We start from the raw sequence: 24,930 nt of genomic DNA, 5'->3' as shown, positions 1-24,930 counted from the left end.
CTTGGGTCACCCACAATCCATATTACAGAAGGGGCCACACAAACATCTGTGATCTGCTCTGCAATGCCACGTACTCTGGGGGAGCGTAAACTGAGCGCAAACCGCCATTGCAGCCCAGGACACTTTGGTAAATGGGAATCATAGCAGACAGAACCTCACAGTTCAGCGATTGGTCAGGCTTTCATACTCTTCTTTTATTTTCGGTTCTTTACTTCCTACTCATTCCCTCTTCCATCGACCCCTCTCCCTGTCACCATTTTGTTTCTCATTCTCCTTTCATCGTGTGGGTGCCTTCTCTTATCACTGTTTCCATTGTTCTCATTAAGTTGATCTGCATCAGTTATCTTGCCACCTTTGTTCATTTCCTTCATTTTCCTATACAACCGCCCTCTTTACCATTCTCTTTCTTTCTGAAGTTCTCTGTTGTCCTCATTCTTTCCTGTGCCCTACGTGTCTTGCCCTTTGCAGGCAGCAGCGTGGAGTTTGACTGGTGCGCTGTGTCCGCCATCCGTACCCTGCGCCAACTTGGAAAGAAGACTGTGGTGGTGAACTGCAACCCTGAAACTGTGAGCACGGATTTCGATGAGTGCGACCGACTCTATTTTGAAGAGCTGTCCCTCGAAAGGATCCTGGACATTGCTCAAAAGGAGGTAACCTGCAAAATAGGCCTCCTTCTCACACATAACAGGAAATGAGCCCATTAGAACAATCCACACAGGCAAGCAACAAGCAGGCAAGCAACAAGCAACGGGTTGAGAGAGCTTCCTACAACATTCCACATAGAGATTCGAACATTAATTAGATACAAAGGAAGTTTAGAACAACTCACCCATCCATACATACCAATAAGAAATAATGATGGAAAATCCTAGAACAGTCCACTTGGGCATACAAATAAGGAACAGGTTTCTTGAGCAATCCACTTACGAACAGAAATAAGGAGTGGGTGATGGGGCATTTTGGAGCAATCAACATAGGAACAGAGATGAGGAACAGAGTGACAGAGCATTCTGGAGCAATCAACACAAGCATAGATATAAGGAAAGGAATGCTACAGCCCCCTAGAATAATTCACATAGGCATTAGAACAAGAAATTATATGATAGAATGATTCTAAAAACATCCACTCAAAGATACCAGACTGAGTGATGGAACATTCTAGAGCAAACTTCATAATCTAGAACAATCCATGTAAACAAAAAACAGGTGCAGCTTAAAGAAACATTTACACACACATTTACATAAGAAACTGAACAATAAAACACTCCAGGTCAATAAACACGTGCATAAGCACATAGAGTGGGGTGTTCTAGTAGAATATACAAAGGTGAGTGAACATACAAAGCAACCTGCTATTTCTGTGCCTTGATATTGGGGTAGAAAACCCCTTAAGAAGGCCTCACTGCCAGCATATATATGGGGACAATGCTGTATTATTAAAAGACTTTTAAACAAAACCTATGGATTCTGTTCCCTTAACTCAACCACCTACTGACTTCAATATCTTCCATGATGTCACCAGGAATGCGCCGGATGCATCATCTCCGTGGGAGGACAGATTCCCAACAACTTGGCTGTGCCCCTCTACAAGAATGGAGTCAAAATCCTGGGGACAAACCCTCTACAGATAGACCGAGCCGAGGATCGTTCCATCTTCTCTGCCGTCCTAGATGAGCTTAACATTGCACAAGCTCCCTGGAAAGCCGTCAACTCTTTGGTATGTTGGACAAGTGGTCTACATGTTTCAGTTGTAATGTCCTACTACTGATGTGCTTGGCTAGCAAGAATTAAACTCAAACCAAGCAAAGCATAATGTTAGAATACATGGCAGACTGTCCCATAGGTACTTTTGCATATTTACTAACAGGTTGGCATCGTAGAGCGGCTGGTAAAGTTGTGCATGTCAAGGTCTTTGCACCAACCCTACTGGTCATTCAGGGGTATCAACCTATGGGGAAACCTCAAAATTTGCAGACAAGTTGTTCTCAGTTCCAGATGCAGAATAGATGAAAACAATATTGACTGTCATAACTGTACACTTTAGATCGAGAGGGCATTAGAGTCCATTCCGTTCAAAGAGGAGATACTGTACATTCTGCGGCCCAAATACTGCGGGAGCTGAAGGGACGGTACCATTGTAGATTACCCAGACTACAAAAAAGAGCTTGACAGAATGTTGGCCAAGAATAAGTTGTTCCACTTCCTGGTTTGAACCATTATAAAGTTTAAAAAGAAGAGTTATTTTATCTACATGTGAACGTGGTGGCGAAATCTCATGACACAATGTCCCCTTTCATGTTTTAAAGTTGGATGCTGTTGCCCATGTGCAGAAATGAAACTGATTATAAACGTGTTTCTTTCTCCTTCCTTCCTGTATAGGATGACGCCATTTCATTTACGAAGACTGTTGGCTACCCTTGCCTCCTGAGACCTTCCTACGTTTTAAGGTAACTATGGAAACACTTGGAGCCTGAGACTGATAGACAGTTAGTCTGGTTGGCTTGCAATGGGCAGTCTATTGCCTGGAGTGAATTTCAGACATTCTCTCTCAAAATGAAATTTAAAAAATATGTTGCAAAGTAAACTCTCTCATGTCTGCTAGCATTCCACTGGGTGAAATAAACAGTTTTAGAGCAAGACTGACAGGTTCCTCTGGACACATCATTTATCCTGTTTTGGATGCAATAATTTATTTTGCAAGATAATAATTTTGTAGTCAGGATTTTTCTTAACATATAGTCCAGGTTAACCACCCTTCATAAGTCATTGCTTTACGAGTCAAAGAGGGCGACGGCCCTATATCTGTTCTTGTATTTCTGGAAGCAAAGTGTATTCCTCAGTAGTCACCCCTAATCGCATAGCTGGATAGCTTTACGGTTTTCATTGGCAGCAGTGAGGCACTATTTAACTGGTAGTAGGCTGCCCTTTTGTAGCCAATGAGCGATGTGTCCTATAGTCTTAAAGCAAGGGTTATATGGATATATATATATATATATATATATATATATATATATATATATATATATATATTTCAGTGTTGAGGGAAGTTGATTTACTTTAGTTCTACCATTGATAATGTTCCGGGTGAAGGTGGGAAGTTTTACCCCCACCAGCACAGAACTTCATGGCTCAAGGCAAGCCACAATGACTTTGAGATTCAACCATTTCAGTAATAGCTGAACACAAAGACTACAGTGATTTTCAAGCTTGAAACTGGGATCTCAAAGCAGGCACCCTAGGCCCAGAGGTGAGAATTACTTATCCTTCAGCTCCATATCAAGATATGCTCATAATATTATTCCTAAATTAGGAAGAGAGACCAATTTCCTGTTCTCCCATGATTTTGACTACTTAACTTTCTTTCAGTGGGTCCGCCATGAATGTGGTACATGGGGATGAGGAGCTGAAGAACTTCCTGGAGGACGCCACCAGACTTTCTCCGGTAGTGTGCACAACCTTTTCAAGCAGAATTTACACAACATGAATAGTATTTATATTATTTGTAGTTTTTGTCAAACTCTGCAAACCATTGATGACCATTTCACAGTGCTGAGAAAGTGGGAGAGATGTGGTAACAAGAAGTACAACTGGCCAAGCAGCAGATATTTGTCGGTTATTATCCAATAACGGTGCATGATGCAGATCACTGATCATTGTAGTGGGTTGGAAGACAGAATGTAGTGGCCCCACGGATCTTGCCTGTGTATTCTGCTGCATGCAAGCCCCACATCTGTTTCAGCTCAGCGACTTGTTTCAAGGTTGCAAGGTCATTTGCTCACTGTATCAGTACCAAAAATAATTGATCTATGGGAAGCCCAAGAGAGAAAAAGCAAGAGCCCAGCTGGTGATGATACACGCTTTTTGGCTGTAAACTTCTCATTTTACAATAATACATTTACCTAAACCAATGGTCACCATCTCCGAAGTCGCACTTTTCCTCAAATGGCTTCTCCTTTTGAGTGCCGGTGGGCCAAAGTGAAAGGCAAATATTGATTGTGGATTAGTACATTAGTCTGTAAAAAAATCAAAAACAAATTTTAACTGACATCAGACAAAGTAACCCTTTGCCTCTCAAGTTTAATCAAAAAGTGGGCACAAATACAACTGTTTTTTATAAACTGCTACAGAGCCCGTTTTGAAGCAAACTGGAAGATTTTGTGGGCCGTGTTTTACACTCATAAAACACACGCCGGAGCAGGTGATTGTTATTGTAAATCTGTACATAAACTGAGGACCCGCCCATTAGACTGCAAGGATGTTGAGCAACCCTTGTGCATGTGGACATGCACATCCTCCCAGCTGCCCTCAGGATGTCTGTCACCAGACAGTTTAAATCTTTCTCTGCCTAGATATTCAATCCAGAAGAATTTCCTACTGCTTTGCTCATGTCTCTTTCTCACAGGTCACGTTGATGCCTCAGCTCATCTTCTTTGCCCCATTTTGGAACAGTGCAATCAACATATTTTAAAGTTATGCCGACTTAGAAGAATAGGAAAATCCACTCTGATGCTCGACAGAAAAGAAACATTCGGTGCGATCAGCTAAATTATGCATGTGCCCAGGGGCTTCTTTTTTAAGGGAAAGTAATCAAGAATCAATGTTATTTTGCACATGTTTCATGCAGAGCATGAATGTATTCTAGGGAGGGTTTGCATGGCATCACTTGTACCTAGATTTTGAGCTGACATTTCTGAAGTACAGTTCGTGGAGGCTCTGGGGCAGAAGTCATTTTGCGATATTTCTTTTTTTCAACTCCATTGTTGAATGTGAGATTATCCACGAATATGGGTGCTGTGGATTACTTTTCCTCGTTGTTTTACTTTCTGCTTATTGTGTCTAACGCATGCTTCACATTCATTTATATTCCAAGCATGGACTATTGACCCACACAGCTTGAAAACGCTGGCAATGTAAGTGGTTATATTTCCCGTTTAAAGCAGTTTGTGGAGCTTGTGCTCCTCACTCTGGAGAGTTTAATATCTGGGTTTGGATTTAAGAGAGTCCTCGGAGATTGAAAGACTGATGAATGCATCTACTTTAGGGAATCCAAGAAATGATTTAACAAAAGCTAAGCTCCGCTGGCAACCAGCGGTGCGAGGGTAGGGCTGGGCCTAACCAGTGCCACAGCGAGGGGCGTAGCTATCAGCAGTGCAACAGGTGCGGGCGCACTCGGGCTCAGGGCTGTGAGAGGTCCCGGGCAACCTAATTATGGATGCTTTTTAGAACTAAGCATGAATATAGGGACCCCCATTTTGCATACTTGCATTTGGGCCCACTGCACCCTTGATACACCACTGGCCACAGCACAATGGTAGGGCTGGGCATTTCCTGCCCCATATGTCAGTGATAGCAATGGGTGATACATTCTACAGGGCTTAATGGTCGGGTTGTGAATTACACACCCAATGACAACATTGTAGGGGTGTGCACCAATAGTTCATAGCTCAGTAGTGTTGACTGTGCATCTCCTGTTTATATCTCAGCAACAGGGCTGTGTACCACTTGTCCTATGGCTTGAAGTAAGAACTGTGCATTGCCTCTCCTTGGCTCAGTCTCATGGCTGTATACTGCTAGAAGGGCTGTGCCCTGCTAGCTCTATAACTCGACCACAGTGCTTTACATTAGATAGCCCACAGCTCCATGCTAGCACTGTGTACTACTGATCAATAGATCGAAGGTAGTGGTGTGCGCTGCAAGTCTGATAGCTCAGTGGTAGAGATATGTGCTGTTGGTGCAGTACACAGCTCGCTCATGGCTATATGGTGATGCTATCTGCTGTTGAGCCCATAGCTCAAAATGATAGTTATGTTGTTCCTATAGCTCAATGACAGTGTGCTGTGCTGTTAGATTCATAAATTGGTGGTAGTGATGTGTGCTGCAAATTGATGGTGGTGCTGTGTTCTGCTGGTCTGCTAGCTCGATGTTAGTGCTGGGCACCGCTGGTCTCATAGTATGAAGGTAGTACTGTACAGTGATGTTCTTATAGCTTGATAGCAATGCGTGTGTTGCTGGTCTCACAGCTCAGTGATACAGCTGTGTACTCTTGACCTCACATCTTGTCACTAGAGATTAGCGCTGGTGATCTGGTAGCTCGATGTTGGCGTGGGCTGTTGCCGGATCCACAGCTCAGTGTCATAGTTTGATGGTAGTGCTGACTTCACAGGTCTATGGCAGCGTGGTGCACCGCTGACCCATAGTTTGATTAATAGTGATGAGTGTCGCTGGTCTCTTAGCTTGACTTCAGTGCTCTGTACCACAGGCCTCATAACTCCGTGGCAGTGTGGTGCACTGCTAGTTCCATAGTTCAGTTTAAAGCTATGTGCTGCTGGTAAAATAGCTGTGCGGTATACTGTTGGGCTCATGTTCTGCAGGGCCTAAAAATTGAAAGGTTGAGCTTTGATGACTCGATAGCTCTCTGGGAGTAATTTGTGCTGCAGCACAGCGGTGGTGGATTCAACATTAGTGCAGGAGGATGCTTGTAGCCCCTCTGTAGTATTAATCCAAATTGGTTGCTTGCTAACAGTTCTGTTCAGGCTTTCTAATAATTGAACATTGAAAGCTATAATTGGGACAGAGTTGAGGAACAGAAGATATCCCTGGTACACATCCACACCCTCTCGGCTTCCTGACAGACTATGATCCCCAGGTTTATCCCAGTAAGCTTTCTTAATCAGTCCTGTAAACGAAGTTCGGAAATCTTCAGTGTTATTAATAAACTGTTTTCTTCTGCTAACTCAGGAACACCCGGTGGTCATCACTAAGTTTGTTGAAGGTGCCAGAGAGGTGGAGATGGATGCTGTTGCCAATGAAGGAAGGGTAAGTAAGGTTGCAGAGTTGGGTTGCAGTTTCCCCTTTCTGCTTGTGTCATCCAAAGAGGGGGCACAGCTGAGTTTGGTCAGAGAGAACCTCAGAGAATATGGACCTTCATTGTGGGAGGACAGAAGAGAAGGGAAAAAAAACATTAATGCCAATCATGGGACTGTCCTATGAGTTACAATTGCGGTACCGCAAAAAAGATATTAGTTTTCTTCTTCTCATAGCGGTTTAATGCATATATCTGCACCTATACTGAGCAGGTCATAAATATATCCATATGGTATTCCACTTACCCTGACTCATAATCAGGACCATTTAATGATGTTCGGGTCCCACCCAGGCTACACAGCTGCAGGACATTCTCGTGTGATCAAACTGATCACTCAGTATTCTTTGGACCACAGTTTGTCAACAAACATAAAAATAGCCAATTCCAGCGGAGGTTATGGTTTGGTGCCTTCTTTGGCTATAGTACGGCAAGAAACGTCTTGTGGTCGAGTCCTGTTGCAGGTCAATCCCTGATGCCTTTTCTGACTTTGGTGATGTACTGAAAGCCCCAACCCATCCTAAGTTTTCTTTTGCATCTTCTACAGTTGTGTCTGACTGATATAGTTAGATCGGGGAAACCAGCGGGGATTTAGTGGTTTCTTTAATCATTTACCCAAAAACCTTTTCTTTCACAGGTGATTTCTCACGCAATCTCTGAACACGTGGAGGATGCCGGGGTGCACTCTGGAGATGCCACGCTGATGATACCTACCCAGACCATTAGTCAAGGTGCTCTTGAAAAGGTCAGTGGTAGTATCTACTGAACGCTAAATGAGGAGAGGGGATTGGCGGATCAGAATAGAAGGTCAAAGGTCAATCACCTGTAGTAGGATAATAGGGGTAGAAATAATGTCAAAACAGTTTGGAACAGTGAATTGTAGATGTATTTGGGGGCCAGCGTGCTTTGTTGTTCTGCTCCAGAACCAGACGCGGATGTAAGTGAGTGGGGAGCAACATTTAATTTTCAGAATACTGAAACTTTGCTGACAACTTCTACCCTCTAGGTCAAAATTGCCACTAAGAAGATTGCCAATGCCTTTGCCATCTCTGGGCCTTTCAACGTGCAGTTCCTGGTGCGCGGAAACGATGTCCTGGTAAGTATTGTTGTCATCAGGACAAGTGACCTTTTGAAACTTACAGATTTATCACGAGTTTTGGCGCACTCACTGCAGGGGTGTTTACTGCTCAAAGAGGCAGGGAAGTGAGAGCGTGAGGTTGACACTTAATTCTGGACACATTCCATGCTATCTTGACATCTGCCTCAACGAAACAACTTGCGTTATTAAAGGAAAATCATACGAATAATATCTTTACAGTCTGTTCCCTATCGTGTCTGCCCTACTTCCAGAAAAAGAAACATAGCATTTACTGCAGGTGGGGCGGCTTAGCAGAGGGGACATTTTAAAGATCCTATCCGACGTTCACCTTCGAAACCTGGCTCACATACACGCGTGCAAAAAGCCAGGGGTGTGCAAAATCTACACAGTTTGCTTTCTCATCATTTTGTGAAAATTTAGGTGAATTATATAAACTTACGTGAAATGCAAACCCCTCTTTTAGGGCCAGATGTATCATTCTTCACAATAGCGATTACCAAATTGCGATTTTTTGCCAATCACAATTAAGTAATCGCTATTGGAATGTATGAATCTCTAGGAGTTTCATATATAGCGATTTGCAAGGGCTCGCAAATTGATCTACCTCACTAAGGACCAGATGTACCAAAGGATTTTACCCATTCTGTGTCTATGGGAAAAAGCTTTCGTACATATGGCCCTAATACTCATGAGGTAGGTCACAATGTGCGACCCATTGCGAATGGCTACAATCACAGGGATGGTGGCCTGCTGGGCTCAGCAGACCACCATGTCTGTGATTGCTTTTCAATTAAGCAATCTTTTTTTTTTTTTGAATTGCAGCCCGTTTTCCTTAAAGCAAAACGGGATGCATTTAAAAAAGAAAAATGAAAAGTTTTCTTTTCATTTATTAAGAGTAGGCAGTGGTCTGTGGGACCACTTTTTGCACCTAAAACATGTTTTCACATGCATTCACAAGGGACCTTTGTGAATGGGTTACACCAATTTGAAATTGGTGGTAACTGCGATTGTTTGGCGACCGCATTCACGGTCACAAAACAATCATACATACCTCTGCAATTCGATATTGGGAAGGGACGCCCTTGACACGCCCCTTCCTTATACCGAATTGGTATGTAATCACAAATCCAATTTGCGATTTGGTAACAGGTAACCGAATCGCAAATTGGACTTGTTGCATGCCAAAAGGCATTTTTGCGATCCCGTAGGCGATCGCAAAAATGTTTGATACATCTGGCCCTTAGTGCTGTATTTTATCATCAATTTTTAAAGTGAGGATGCAATTCTCACAAAAAAAAGCACAAAAACAACATAGGCACTTGTGTTTTGGCTGTTCGTGTTATTCCTGCACACCTGCAAAATAATTGTACCACCAACAGTGGCATAATTACATGATGTGGCATAATGGCATGATTTGGGGAATTTCACATAAGCGTCACATGAAATTCCTGTGATTTAAATTGCAGCCGGGCCTACTTAAAACCTATTTTTTAGTTTTTTTTTTGGACAAATCAGTAATGCCCCACAGGGTAATGCATGCATTCTAATAATAGGATTTACAAAGCTGAAGCAAAAATTGATGAGCACATATTCAAAGACATAAACCCTCATTGTACACTACAGAAGCACTGAAAAGGCGGTCAAGAAAAACAATATGTAATATAGTACATGTTGGGGATCTGAATTTCCCTTGCATGGTAAATAAGCCCGTAGCACATCCCTGAGTACCTGACTGCATGTGAAACTAGTATCCTGACTTTTTGTTTGGTCTTAGCGTCAGGCTACTCTAGCATGTGCTTTGAGGCCTAGGCCTGTCCCTGGTAATGAGAGGTCCAGAAACTGTTATGGGAATGGGACTGGTGCACTAAGCATGCCTTCACTGTGGGCATAAGAGTGTGAGCTATATAAAGTGGTGGCAGCAGTGTGTAGTGTTTTGTGAATCTTTAGTGTGACCAGACCTCTTTCTGTGAGTCAGAGAGAATATGGTCTACGGACACCTCTTGTGTAAAGTTCTGCTGTTGTTAACCCCCAGAACCTGGCTCTGATATCCTGTGTACATGTTGAGTGCATGTGTGCAGTGAATGTGTTCCACATGTATAGTGTTAGGACTTTTTGTGTTGTATGAATCTGAGTACTAGGGCCTATGGGGATCCATTTTGGATGTCCTTGGCTTAGCATGGCACAAAGTGGATAATGAAGACAGCCTCTACAGATAGTGGACATGTATTGCCTGCAGTCCTGTGGCTGGAAGATGGAGAGGACACTGAAGTAAAGGAAGATGCAAATAGGGCTTCCCTTAGAAATGCAATAAGAGCCTTGTTAGCAAAATATTTCTGATTATTTTTATTCCTGAGTGTTGCCATGTTCTAGATTCATCGAGATGAGGGTTGGGACAGCATTCAAATTCAAACCAGTTCTGAAGCCTTTGACAGTGGACACACTTCTCCTCTCTGGAACATGTGTATAAAAGTGTGATCCAAACCACCCCACTTTGTCCCAGTTCCAAGTTCTTCTTGACCGAAGGAGGGAATGCTCGGAAAAATACTTGAAGAATTGCCATGTGATGGTATCTGGAGTCTGCTTGACAGACAGTCTCTCACAGGTGTGGGGATCACCTGAAGTCTGCACTTTCTGCTATATGGGCTGAAGTCTGTCTAAAGTTCTTAGGGATCTGCTCGCCTGCTTAGAGAGGAAATAGTGTGCTGGGCCTTGCAGGAGGAGACACTGTCCAAGGTGAGAAGCCCAGCATGTTCACGGTTTGGGGAGCACCTTGAGAAAGGAGACTACCACAGAGATCAAAGCAGGAGTGACCTGTCAGAGATCAAAGCAGGAGTGACCTGTTCTGTGAGAGTGTACTCTGGTCGCTCTGAGTGGTTCCTGCGTGAACTGTACCAAATCATTTGCAAGAGCAAGCATGAGTGTGTCCACTGGCAATGTTCCTTGAGCCTGAGAGAATGGTGATGCTGTTGCCAGTGTCAGGGAGATGAGCCGTATTGCTGCTGAAGCAGAAAACCCTGATTGACGCAGAGGCTGCAATTGCTGAAGACACATCATCCTTTACTTTTTTACCTGAGCAGGTGTGCACCTCGCCGAGAGGGTGCCTCTGCCAAAAGACAAGTGCCGCTGGACAGTCATTCCTCCCAGACTTTGTACAGTGGTCCATGTTTCAATGTGAGGTTGTTGCTGCAGCCCCACCGAAGTGAAGACAATGCTGAGAGATCAGGTACTGAAACTGCACCCACAGTGCAGTTCTAACTGGAACTGTGCAGATCCAACAAGAACACAACCAAGAGGTAAAAGTGGGGATTAGCCCACAATTTGGATAAGAGATTAGATGAGTCTGACGCATAGACTTAAGTATTTTTCAAAGTAAGCGTAAAAAGACATTGAACCAAGTTACACATTTGGTTAGTGGAGTAATTGAAGTCCTATGCACCTGTGACTTATTAAAGCCTATGGACTGTAGTAATAAGATAACTCCTATAGTGTGGGGAGATAATACCAGAAGAAATGGGGATGTAGCACCTTATTGAAGATCATAACTTAGATAAAAATCCTGTATTTACATTCCTATTAAACTATGTAATATTTAGTTTTGTTGTGAAATTAAAGTGGTGTATTTCAATTAAAAGATAAGCAGTGGGCTGGAGAATATATTGTTGTGTCTGTTGGTTGACTATTGAATTCTGAGCCCCTATCTCCCACACTACCTCCATGAGACTGCTCATCCTCACTATCCCAAGAACCAAGTGTGGAAAGGGTTGGGTTGTATGTGGTCCAGTGTGTATAGCCATAGTAGGACAGACCAGATCCAATAAGACCAGTGGCAAATGCCTTCTGGCCTCCTGAACGGGTATGACAATACATAAACATGACTTGTTTCTATCAAGGCTCATTACTGGACTGTTTCAGCAGTCTGCCTCCCTCAGTCTCTTGGCATGGTTCAAAGCTTTGTCAATGGGTACCATTATAATTTCCATTGTGCTCTCATTTTGAGTTACAGTAGGTCATGTGGAACAGGAAATGTCATACCTCCTTGCATCGGTCTGTCTTTCCATTTAACAGCATTTTAGACACAAAACATGACTCTCCTTTTCTGGTGTTTAAGTCATTTAACCTGTTCCTATCTGTCATAACGTTTGCTTGCCACAAACCTATGTCAGTATGATTAGATCTTGACTTCAGCACTGTCCATCCAGCATTTGCTGATACTTTGTATTTATTTTTACACGTAATATCACAGGTCAGAAATCTTCCTATTTAAAGTGGGATTTGTCCCCGCAGAAGGGAGACCCTCTGCACCTTTGTGCCTGTATATTTTATTTCTGATCCATTCTTCCGGCAGATTTCTCATCTTGTGATCTCATCCAGTTGCCAGGCTGGATCTGGAATATTTCTGCAATAGCTCACGGGTGCTAGCAGGTGACACCATCAGTTTTACACATGACTCTGCTTATTCCAGACATGTTGAAACAGACCTGCAAGCTGACATCGGTTCATCTTTTTCCATGCCTTTCAGTGTGGATCTGAAGCCCTGTTTCAACTGATTTCAGTACGTACTGAAGGTTTTTTAATTTCAGAACATCTTGGATGTCACCAGCCTAAACCAACAGGTTTCAAGCCATGTTGTATGTGATAGCAGCACATGGTGGTTACGCAGCTGCATGATCTTTGCCTGTCGTGCCTCAGCAGCAAATATGGCTGCTAATTTTGTGACAAACGCTCCATCATGGACCCCAAAGCACGAGTGAGCCGAAAGCCAAACTCTATATCCTGAGCAACTCCTAAAGTTTGTCCTGTTCAGAATGCCCCTGTCACGTAAGTCGAAAGCGAAGCTGAAGACAAGTCAAAAGCGATGCATAGGAAGAAAGTAAGGCATTGTGATGTGCATTTGGTCCTGATCTTGGGAGAGATTTCATAGTTAGCATTCCATGAACCCGACACAAACTTAGCCTTTCTCTTCCGAAGCCTTGCTGAACCTGGAGATGATGCACCTCATGTTCCCCAAGACTCATCAACGAGACAAGTTAAGGTGTTCAAAGCAATCTTGCTGCATATATTCAAGATAATTCATGCTTCCTCAGGTCTGCCAGGTGAGTTGCATTCAGCTGCCCTTCAAAAACCGAGTGGCCCAAAAAAAAAATCAACCCGCTCTGCCTCTGGTGCCAGGTCGTGCATCCACCTTTGTGCTGCAGGTCTTGCTTTGGTGCCACCTTTTGTGGTGCCAATTCCAGGTCTGGTTTTGGCTCTGGCTCCAGATAATATCTTTCTTCAGCTAGGGTTCGACTTATGTCACTCTGTATAATCACTAATGTGCAACCAGTTGTGGAGCAGGGCTCTCCTTCAGCTTCTCTACCTCAGAATTTATACTTCTGGAGGGTGGAGGCCGATATGGGTCTGTATTTGATTAAATGAAATGTCTTTAACCTGAACAGCATGATAATGAGGGTGGTGGATAACATATTACCTTCTTATTAAACTGATGCTGGCTTATGTCTTGATTAACAGAAAGCGAGTGCCCAAGAAGCCTCACCAGCATCCACCCTTGATTCCTCTTTAGGGCTTCCTACCAAAGAGAGTGCCTCTTTCACTGCTCTGATTAGGAGGGCAGCAGAAGTACTAGAACTACTCCTTCCCATCGAGGAGACTAAGGCAAATCTTTTTTAAATACTTCAGATTGAACTCTCCTTGTCAGAACCTCTGTTGCCCGTTAAAGAGGCTCTAGTTGCCCCTTTATGTGGAGGCTGTCATGATAATGCTTTGCTCCAGGAGGGGATCATTCTGTCACAAGGCTTGAAAGAACGACTCCTGGTGACCCTAGGTTTCTGCCACATCATCCCGCTTTAGAGAGCCTTGTGGTACAGCCTCCACTTACAAGGTGAACCCTAGCGCTTTACCCGTAGCTCTCCTGGCATAGAATCCAAAAAACACGGACAGTAAAGTTTTTTCTTCAGGCAGTCTGGCACTGCAAATGGTGCATGAGTTTCTTCATGCACTACTTGAAGTCCTTTGTAATGTCTTTGCACAAATGACTCAGGATAACCAAAATGCAGTTAAACTGAATTTGTATTCTGTCCTGGGGCCTGGACACCATTGACTCAGTTACTCGTGAAATGGGCAACAGTGTAATTATCAGACAACACACCTCATGTACCCCACCAGATTGTCTAGAAATATCCAGGCTTTACTGATGGACATATCCCCTGATGGGGCTAGACCTAATGTAGAAAAGACTGAAATTTCTTTTTAAATAGTAGAACCATGGTTCTTACCTTGGGATTGCTATCCACAGGCCACAAATTCCACCAACAGTACATGAAGTTCTGGAGTTACCCAGAGGCAACCATTGCAACTCATCCAGCAACCTACTCAGACTTTTCCTAGTGCAAGAGGGAGGGACATTGCTAAGAATCAAGAAAAGCAGCAGCATCAATACTCGTTCTCTTTGTCTCCAAGCAGTGCTTCCAAACTCCTTTAGTTTATCCTTGAACTGGCATCTGGGGCCGGTAAGGGGTGTAAAACATTGCCAGACCCACTGACAGCCCCACTGGCTCTCATTCTCTTCAGACTTATGGGTCCTCAGCATTATCCAAGCTGGTTTTGCCTCCCTCTTTCTGGATGTCCCTCACATTCACCCTCTTTCCACCAGGGAGTGATGGACCATGCCTATGTTCTTTCAAGAAAGTGCTGGTGTTGCTTTCCAAGGAGGCTATCAAGGTTATACCTGAGGCAGAATGAGGAATGTTACTTCCTAGTCCCTCAGAAGGACAGGAGCTGATCTTAGACCTCAAAGCTTTGAACATGTTCCTCAAGAAGGATAAATTCAAGGTGATGAGCCTGGAGCACTCACTGGTGCCCTTAAACCATGAGGATTGAATGGTGTTCCTGGACGTGTACTGCAGGAAGCATACTTTCATGTAACAGACCTACAGTACCACAGCAAGTATCTCCACTTTGTGGTAGGCGTCTAACCACTTCCAGTTCACTGTCCTTCCTTTCACTTTTACATTGGCCCCTTGGGCCATTACAGAGGTCATGTGGATGTTATTACCCATCTCTGTAAATTGGGGATACAGGTTATCTCATACTTCAATGATTGGCTGGTGAAGGCAAGCTTACCTCATATAGGGGGTCATTCCGACCCTGGCGGTCCATGACCGCCAGGGCCGGGGACCACAGAAGCACCACCAACAGGCTGGCGGTGCTTCCAGGGCCATTCTGACCGCGTCGGTAAAGCTGCGGTCAGAAAAGGGAAACCGGCGGTTTCCCGCCGGTTTTCCCCTGGCCCAGGGAATCCTCCAGCGCCGTCATGGGGATTCCGATCCCCTTCCCGCCACCCTGTTTCTGGCGGTTCTTACCGCCAGGAACAGGATGGCGGGAACGGGTGTCGTGGGGCCCCTGGGGGCCCCTGCACTGCCCATGCCACTGGCATGGGCAGTGCAGGGGCCCCCTAACAGGGCCCCATGAAGATTTTCACTGTCTGCTTTGCAGACAGTGAAAATTGCGACGGGTGCAACTGCACCCGTCGCACCCCTGCAACTCCGCCGGCTCCATTCAGAGCCGGCTTCCTCATTGCAGGGCCTTTCCCGCTGGGCCGACGGGCGCCCTTTTGGGGGTCGCCCGCCGGCCCAGCGGGAAAGCCAGAATGGCATCCGCGGTCTCCTGACCGTGGAGCGGCCATTTGGCGGTGACCGCGGTCAGAATGACCGCCATAGTCTCAAACCACAGACAGAAAAACATCCTTGCTGTCCACCCTGGAGTTTTCCATCAATGAGTTCAAATCTCATCTTCGAAGAGGCTGCCCTTTATCCAGGGTAACTTTGACACAGTCGCCTTGAAGGCTTTCCCACATCCATAGTGAGTCCGAGATATTCAGGCTATGATCCTGATGTTTCAACAAGTGCTTCTGTTCCAGGCTAGATGGCTTTAAGTCTTCTTAGCCTGTTAGCATTGTGCATCCTTTTTAACTCTGTGCCCGGTAGCACATGTGGGCCTTTCAAAAGAACTTGCATCTGCAATGGGCCCAACATTGGGAACATATCTCAGACAAGATAAGTGTCTGCAGTGAGGCAGCTGATGACCTCCAGTGGTGGATGGCATTCTGACTTGCGGCAGACCATTGTCCATAACCCCTCCAGACGTCACAGTGGTGATGGATGCATCATCTCTCAGCTGGGGAGGCCATCTAGACGAGGTGGAGATCAGAGGACTCTGGTCTCCAGTAGAGAAGTCCAAACACATAAAACTTCTGTAGCTGCATGTCATTCAAATGACCCTCAAGGCTTCTCTCCCTTCTACCAAGAGCAGGCCATCCAACAGACAACACAACCACCATGTGGTACTGCAACAAGCTGGGTAGCATGTGGTCAAGGGACTGTGTCTGAAGACGTTGAGATGGTGGCTCTGCCAGGCATTTCACAGGATCTTGCTTATCGTCAGCTATCTAGTGGGTATCACTAAATGTCATGCAGATTAACTCAGCAGGTGTTGAATGGCATCGGCTCCCAGAGGTGGTGCAGGAAATCTTTGCACATTAGTGTCTGCCTTTAGGTGACCTTTTTGTGCTTCCAAAACACTCAGGGCCTGATTCACTAAGGCAAGTTACACTTCTGAGTAAGTTTACACTTTATAGTAAGTTTATTACTTTCGGTATTCAGAAACTGAGTGTGAATTTACTACAAAAGTGTAAGTTACATGTCTCCACCCCCAGAGTAATGCAGTCGTCTTACTCTTATGTGGGTTTTACAGTGTCCCTCCCTAATCCCTACCTGACCATCCCAAAATCCTTTTTACTCCTCTTTAATCCCATTCCCTTTAGTTGTAAGTATAGTCCTCTCCCACCCACTCCCCTGTGTCCCTCGTACAGTTACTACAAAAGTCTATACTTATATGTGCGTAGACTCCACAGTCAGGGTGGAGAACTTTTCAATTTTAAGCATAGGCAGAATTTACACTATGTAGTATGTTTTGCAGTATGTTTAGTGTAGTACAAAACATACTACAAAGCAGCATTCTGTGGTCTTAAGTTTCTTTCTCAAGGGTCTCTAGGACACACATGCCAGTTTCAGTGGGACTTTGGCCTCCTGTACACCTTTCCACCACTGTACCTAATACCATGGATGCTGAAAAAAAAGTCAGGAGGAACAGAGTACAGATTCTCTCCATTGCCCAAGACTTGGCCTGGAGAATCTGGTAGACTGAACTTCCTACTGTGAGCTTGTGCCTTCCATTGTGGTTGGTTCTTAGAGAGCATCTGCTGTACCAACAACAGTGCAGACATTTAAACACAAACCTCCACAATCTAGAAATCCATGCCTGGAGATTGAGCAGAACCAACTAAGAGGTTTCAAAACTCCTTCAGAATTGGATGTCGTTCTGGCTACATGCTGTCCTTCAACCAGGCATATACATTTGTACCATTGGGCTAAATTTGGCACCTGCCCAACTCCCTACAGACGACTCTGTCTGATGTTCTGTTGTTTATTTTGTCTCTGGCCTGGCAAGGCTTTTCTTTTTTGTCTGGGCTGCTTATCAGTCCTTTTGCTATGTCTTCGTTTCCCTGACCAGCCTCACACAAATTAACAGTTGTGATGTATTTTAAAAGGGTTTTCACTTATGTTTTCCCCGTCTCTCTTCCTTGTACTGCTGAGGGACCTTAATTTGGTTCTAACCTCAGTGATGTGTGCTGCCTTTAAACCTCTTCAAAGCTGTATTCAGAGGCTCTTGACCCTGAAACTATATATGTTGTTGCCTGTACTACTGATTGCGTTAGGAAGCTGCAGGCTTAATCAGTTTGGCCTCTGTCATTTACCTTTTTCCTGACAAGTGGGTGCTGGGGACCTGTGCATCCTTTCATCCAAAACTGTTTATCATGCTCCTGCCGTCCACTGCAACCTCCTGAAGAGGAAGAGAAGCTACTTCGGTTAGACCGGAGGAGTGGCCCTGTTTTCTACATTGATAGGTCTAAGGAGTACCTTGTTGACAATCAACTGTTTGTTGGGTTCATCGGTTCAATGAAGAGAAAGGTGTTCCAGAAACAAACCTTTTCAAGATGGATTGTCCTTTGCATCAAACTATTTCATGCTTTGGCCATGAAAACTCTCTTGAGGCTTGAATACCTCAGGACTCATCCTACAAGACTGAAAGCCATTTCAATAGTCATAACTCGAGGTGTTCCCGTTATGAACGTTTACCAAGCAGTCACATGCGCATCTGTTCATACTTTCACCCAGGGCTACTGCATCGATCCTCAAATCTGCATTTTAGGTCATATTGTTCTCATGCTCCTGCAGGACGTTCGGAAGCAAGTCCATTTCTCGGACCCACTTCCTTGGAGGGGCTTTACTTTGGTACTGATTCACAAGTTGAGGATTCTGCAGACTGTATGACTTTCTGGTGAATACTCAATCTAACTGCAGATTCATCACCACTCCCCTGCCTCCCCATTCGTCGGAATGGATTCTGGGGAGTAATAAGGTCCCAAGTTAATTGTTTCACACTGCCAGTGTAATAGGAACATTGTCACTGAGGCTCCACATCTGATGGCAGATTCAAAATATGAAAAAAACTGATGTCAGAAGGGGGGCACCTTTATATGGTTCTGTGTTGTCATTTTTGGTAGCAGGACAGAGTTGCTGCATAGCGTGATGGCATCAGCAGCTGACGTGCAAGAGATTTGGGGGAGCTTCACAAGATAAGGGGTCTGTGCTTGGACAGAGTATGCACCAGAAAGCTCATTAGCGAAGCTAAATAACGTATTCATTAATGCTGCTTGGTAGGATTTGCCCTCTCACTCCTGCATCTGTGTCGTGCTGGTAAACACTGCTTAGCAATGTGCTTCGTGTCATCCTCTGGACCTGTACTAGATGTGTTACTGTAATTTCTTGAAAGCAGAAGGCCCCCAGCCTTCCTCTAACTCCCAGACCTGTATTAGATATATTACTGTATTCTCTGCAGAGAAGGGGCCTTTACCCTCACCACTTGTGCCTGTTTGCAGAGTTCTGTCCAGTGATTCTGTCACATGTAACTTTTGGTTGAAAATCTGAGTTGTTATGCCTCTTAGGAAGTAAGTGTGTTCGGTGCATTTACCTCCTTGGCTACAGTTTGGGTGAATTTAAACACACACCAACCTTGGGCCCATGACATTTTGACAGTATTTATTGCTGTTATGAACTACTGGAGATTCCGTTCTTAATGATCGGGCGTGGTCCCACCATGTGAGATTATGAAAGATACCAATGAAGTAGAACAATAGTTAAGGTAAGTAACTTGCTTCTTCAGAGCAGGAGTTCTCTCACTTCCTGTATGACTTGTGTTACTGTGACCTTTGCAGGAGCAGTCTTTTTTCAAGCCATAGGTCTTTAAGCTACAGACTGCTGTAGAATAATACATGTTTCATTAATAGGTGATTGAATGCAACCTTCGAGCTTCACGCTCGTTCCCCTTCGTGTCGAAGACCCTTGGTTTGGACTTCATTGATGTGGCAACCAAAGTGATGATCGGAGAGAAGATAGATGAGACCCACCTGCCCACCTTGGAGAGCCCCATCATTCCTGCTGACTACGTTGGGATCAAGGTATGTGAAGCTGTCCAGCCGTGGAGGAGTATAGTCTTTGCTGAAAGGCTGTTCTGCTGTGCAGGTGCACATCTATCCCAGACGCACCATTGACTCCTGACATTACAGTGCTGCTGTTTCCAAGTCCTAACTTGTTCCTTAGCACTGGCATACCCGAGGTTTTCGAACAAAATGACTTGATATAGTTTATGTCTGAGCAATTTTCAGTATTTACTACAGTTTTGGTCTAAGGTAAGCGTCATCCGTGTGTGATATTTGAAACAGTATACGTGTTTTGGTTAACCTCCCAGTTTATGCTTCACAGAAGGTTTGCTATTGATTCTCTGCAGCTGGTTGCCAGTGCATGTTGTATTCAAAAGATGAGCATTCAGTTAATAGATTCTTTGCCCGAGTGTCAAATATTAATTGGTGGATGAGCTGTAAATATGAAGATTCTGTGCCCATGGAAGAGGCACTGTATTACACGCCGGAAGTACTAAACAATATTCTGCATTTTATAGCACGTGATGAGATTGCCCTGTATGGAGATGAGTTCATACAGGGAGGTGCAGATCCTCGACATTTATGTTTTCCTTATTTTTGGCACAGGCGCCCATGTTCTCCTGGCCCCGGCTGAGAGGTGCTGACCCTGTTCTCCGCTGCGAGATGGCCTCCACGGGAGAGGTAAGTAATTTTGTCATATTCTACAGTTATCCATTTCTGAAAGTCTCGAAGGGGGATAACCCTTCCAAACTCTTGTGCAGTGAAAGACACTGTTAATGAAAGGAGAAAGAAATCCTCCTTCTCTGGTCTCCGTTGCAATGGTAAAGGCAGATCGCTTTCTCTCATGGCACAGTGCACGTGTAAGAGTACTTGGCAGTCCCTTCATATAACTGGTTCTTATAAAGCATCTTGACATATAGCCCTGGCCACTGAAATTATGAGCTAGAGTTGACTGAATTATGCAGCAAGAAAGACAACTTATGCATCCTTTTGCACGACATTCTTGTCACTTTAAATACATTGATGTGTAAAGGATCCGTATGTTATGCAAAAAACAATGGATTCTGAAGAAACAAAAGTACACCCACCCACCACAGTCAATTTAAAATGTTTTTATTTAACAAATAATGATTTTGTTTTGCGGGGAAGCACAGGAACACAATTTTATTAAGATTGTTCCTTCTGACTCCCAGAGTACAATACCTTGTATAAACAAATACAAAGTCACAGAAGAAGCCTTCATGTGCACAATTTAGGTAATAAGAAATATGTCACTTTTATTTTCCCTATCTCACGTGTTGTAGAACTGCCTTTCAGATTTTGGGTTTATTGAAGGCCCTTCAAAGCACTGTAGCACCTATTTCCTTTAAGAAGTAGCCTTCAGATCATTACTTTACGCCGAAGCAGTAGCGGTTCCTGCTTTCAAAAAGCGGTAAGGCAGAGAGTATATGAAAAAATAAAAAAAATGTCCAAAATAAAACAGCTACTCACCATTGGTCACTGGGGCCTAGAAGCACACTTGGGGCAATGGAGACAACACATACTGTGCACTTCAGTAATCCCTTCCCCGCACCTCCTTTTGAGCACTCGCCGTCGTCACATCACCACAGCCTGAACTCACTGCTTTGAAAACAATCTGTGCCATGGTATCATGCTGTTTTTACTAGTAAATAGAATGCGAGTAAAGCAAGGATTGGTGTGTGCAGGGGAACCCAGAGCTCCAAAGGAGAATGGGGCAGTTGTGCTGCGTATCGCCCTGGCTCCTTAGCAGCGTGGTTTGGAAGCCCAAAGTACGCATGTCTGGTTGGACACAGGAACAGACCTGTCCAGCGTGACATGCGCACTAGACTTTAGCTGCTGACTGTCGATCAGCAGTATTGGGCACGCCCTGCCCTACCCAGACACAGGCAGACAGACCTGAAAAACACAACACGCCCGAGGTAAGTAAATATTCTATGCCATGTTGGCACTTTCTATTGGCAATGCGACTGTGGGGGCAATAGGGGTGGTGGGTCAACGCCTCCACACCCAAAAGAAGAAGCTGCTGCTGCACTTAAGCCATATAATGTAAGTGTCTCATTAGGAGGAACTTTTAAATTCAAGACAACAGACTTTAAAAAGAGAAGTAAAATGTGTGGGATTTCCTGAACTTAGTGTTCCCTCTTGAAGTAACAGTTGTTTTGAGAACACTGTCTGTGGAATTTGCAAGATTAATTATGCAGAACAATGAAGCAATTATTATTTCCACCTTGCTTTAGTTACATTTAAATATGTTAGGATTTGTTTGTTTCAGACAAAATACTTTCGCAGATTCCACCAATTAGTAGCAGTTTAATAGCTAAACAGATCATTCAGCACCTGTAAAATATGCATCTAACAAGTGCAAGGGCGCCAACAGACTGCAGCAGTTCGCTCTGCAGGTGAAGCACCACTTTAAGAAGGGAAGGGAGCCTGGATTGGCCACCCACGTGGGGCACCCATATAGATAGCCAACTACACCTTCCCCTTAAATAAAATCATTTTTGTGTAATGCTTTGTATTACTGTTTTGCCATTTAAACACTGTACATAACGCGTTCTCTTTGTTCACATTGACATTTACAGTTACTAATCTCACAAAGAGATATGGTTGGGTTGACCTTGTTGGGATTCGAACTTGGATCATATAGACCAAATCAGAGATCAGGGCCTAGTGCTTCACCAACTAAACCATCTTGCCAGGTCTATAGAGTAGCTTAGCTCATAGAAATATGGGAAACACGTTTTCCTGCGCTCTCGTGGGGGTAGAACGACTCATAGCTGCATAGGAAAGGTAGGTCTTCCTGCTCTCACATAATAGGCAGCCTGCAGCTGCGTGTCGGAAATCTCCCCCCTCCCCGTTTGTGTGATGTGTACCAACACATCCCTTTTTTTTCCAACGAGGCAAGCTTAATATTGAGGTGAGGCTACAGTCTGTTAAGAAGTAGAATTGCTCACGGTGTACGAGAAACAGCTTCTTCTGGTTTGAAAATAGGTCACTCTAATGATGTATGGGGAAACCAACTGTCATAAAAAAGCCTGGCCTGGCTAACTACCTGCAAATATGTTTTGCTGGGCGCCTTAACAGAGAGACATGTAATTCAGAGTTTTCCTCTTCTATGTCCAAGTGAATTGACCCATAGCTGCTTAAGGAAACAACCCCTTTCTCTTGTGAAATGGACTCACCCACCCTTTCAAGGTTCAGCACATTCTCTCACTTAATGTGCATGTTGTTATTCAAGGAGGTAAAGGGGTACCCTTGGTGTAGAAATAATGCCAAGACACCAGTGCAGGAGAGTAAAATGTTTCTGGCAGTGTACCAAAATAGAGCCATAGCTGGATTGCAGTACACCCCCCACAGTCCTGGGCCAACAACCACTGCACCAGTTTCACTAATGACAGTTACGCCCTCTGGGGTCACTTCAGCGCGGTTGAGTTGATGTCAGTCGAGTGGTGCCACTTTTCACACTATACGTCAGGAAGTGCCAGGCAGGGCAGAGGCTTGTCGGCACCCACTGATGACAATCAGGGAGGTGGCAGGGCACTTACTGGAACCTAGAAGAGTGACAGGTGGGGGGGTTAGGGCTGCAATGGAAGGTGGGTTTGGTAGGAAGGTAGAATGAAACATTGCATAGGAGCATTTAAGGTAAGAACAGAAGACGGTGTTCACACTAGTTTTCCCTGTACCGACCTAAAAGCAGTCATGCATGACCCACTGATCACGTCCACAGTGCTGGAAGTTGAAAGAAGTTACTCTGAGATCCCATAAATTGAGTACCAAAGACTGGCAGCTAGATGGGGGTGGAGCAAGAGAGGCGGGGACATGCAGGGTGAAATCTGACAGTCAACTTACACATTTATATTTTACAAACTCTGCCCCCCCAAAAAATGGCAACAAGCATAAATGTGATAATAAATCTGTTCTGGCTTACTTAAATGGTTGCAAACAAATTGCACTTCAAAATATCTTACAAGTTAAGACACCTTCTGCAGTGGTCCTTATGTACTACTCAGCAATTTTCTAGGATATAATAACAGTAAGATAACTGTGGTGGCTAATGTACCTGCTGGAGAAATCTGTGTGCATAGAGCATAGAGAGTTAAAGTGTCTGCTGCAGAGTCCAATGTCTGAAATGTAGATCCAATTTGTATATTTGTAGATAGAACAGTGAGTTACTGCTTTTGCTGCAGATAGTGCTCAATGAGTTATGAATCAGCATCACAAAAGTGCATGCAAACTGCAAGAAATAAGCGGAAAACTTGGTTCTCTGTTTCTCAAACTTGTGCTTTTTATCTGTTACTAAAAAGGGTTCCTGTGGGAAGAAATAAATGCTTATTTCTAAGTGCTATATAAATGTTTTTTTAGTGTAATTACTCCTATAGGTATATACATACATTATCTCATTGGGGAATATCCATTGAAGTCATAAGCACTGAATAGTCCTGGCCACGTGCGGGGACCCCGGAGCACTTTTTGACAATATATCTTCTTAAGTGTGGATGTTCGCCTTTCTTCGGGAAGGCCTGCAGAGTCACTTAAGAAAGAAAAATGTTATGCAGCCTATAGGAATAGGCTACAATGGCCCATATGCATATAAATTCATGTTATTGTAAAACACCATACATCTCTTTCACAAACCCTTTTTTAACAGAGTACACAGATATAGGTGAGGTGAACAGCGTAGCCCCATAGGCTGTCATTATAAGAATTAAGAATAGAGGCTGTGCCTTTCAGAGCCTAGGGACCACCAGTGTCCCATCATGCTCAGCATGCGACAGTTGCTTCAGTTCCTTTTTCCAGCTCCACCTGACGGGATCTGGGAACACTGAACTCTGCCTTTTTTAGGCCTTTTTCCCACAAAATCCACATAGATACTGTTGTCAACTGTTTCATTCAACAACTTTCATCTCTCCCTAGACTTTTCTTCATTTTGCTGACAGAAAAGTAAAGTATTAAGTCAAACAAAATGCCATCTTTGTTTGATAAATGCTCTGCCTGTGAGAGAAAGAAGGCCAAAACGGGCCACCATGAATCCTGGATCATCTGCCTTCCCTCAAGTCATGTTCCTGAGACTTTCCACCACTGCAAGACCTTTTCCAGGTGCACCCTGAGAGACAGGGAGAAAATCAATCTCCTTGGCACTGAGGAGCAGCGAAGACGAGGAAGGCGAGGAGAGGGTCAGTCCTCTAACAAGGCCCTGTCAGCTGTCTCTCACATATCCAAGAAGAAGACTACAGAGCAAAACCAATATTGGTTCCGGTAAATGTCAAGAGGATTGACGTTGAGGAGAGGTACGGCACCTACCTGTTTGCTGTCAACAGCCAGCTCGATGTAGTGGAAGGGCTGAAGATCAACGTTGACACAAGTTGGGTTGACCCAAAGGCTCACACAACA

The 24,930-nt window shown here is 44.3% G+C and overlaps 1 protein-coding gene across 1 annotated transcript in view; it reads left to right on the top strand.

The window, feature by feature from the left end:
- CPS1 (carbamoyl-phosphate synthase 1) overlaps positions 1–24,930 on the top strand; it is a 159,203-nt gene that overhangs the window by 112,701 nt on the left and 21,572 nt on the right. Inside the window, exons 25-33 of the mRNA XM_069225655.1 lie at positions 469–650; positions 1,523–1,717; positions 2,380–2,447; positions 3,367–3,442; positions 6,739–6,816; positions 7,500–7,607; positions 7,869–7,958; positions 19,366–19,536; positions 20,125–20,199. Coding sequence (XP_069081756.1) covers positions 469–650; positions 1,523–1,717; positions 2,380–2,447; positions 3,367–3,442; positions 6,739–6,816; positions 7,500–7,607; positions 7,869–7,958; positions 19,366–19,536; positions 20,125–20,199 — 1,043 coding nt within the window. The remainder of the gene's footprint in view (positions 1–468; positions 651–1,522; positions 1,718–2,379; positions 2,448–3,366; positions 3,443–6,738; positions 6,817–7,499; positions 7,608–7,868; positions 7,959–19,365; positions 19,537–20,124; positions 20,200–24,930) is intronic.

The sequence above is a fragment of the Pleurodeles waltl genome, chromosome 3_1, assembly GCF_031143425.1.
Source record: "Pleurodeles waltl isolate 20211129_DDA chromosome 3_1, aPleWal1.hap1.20221129, whole genome shotgun sequence".
In the NCBI taxonomy this organism is placed as follows: Eukaryota; Metazoa; Chordata; class Amphibia; order Caudata; family Salamandridae; genus Pleurodeles; species Pleurodeles waltl.
The sequence above is the reverse complement of the archived record's forward strand: the minus strand, read 5'-3'. Positions and strand labels throughout refer to the sequence as shown.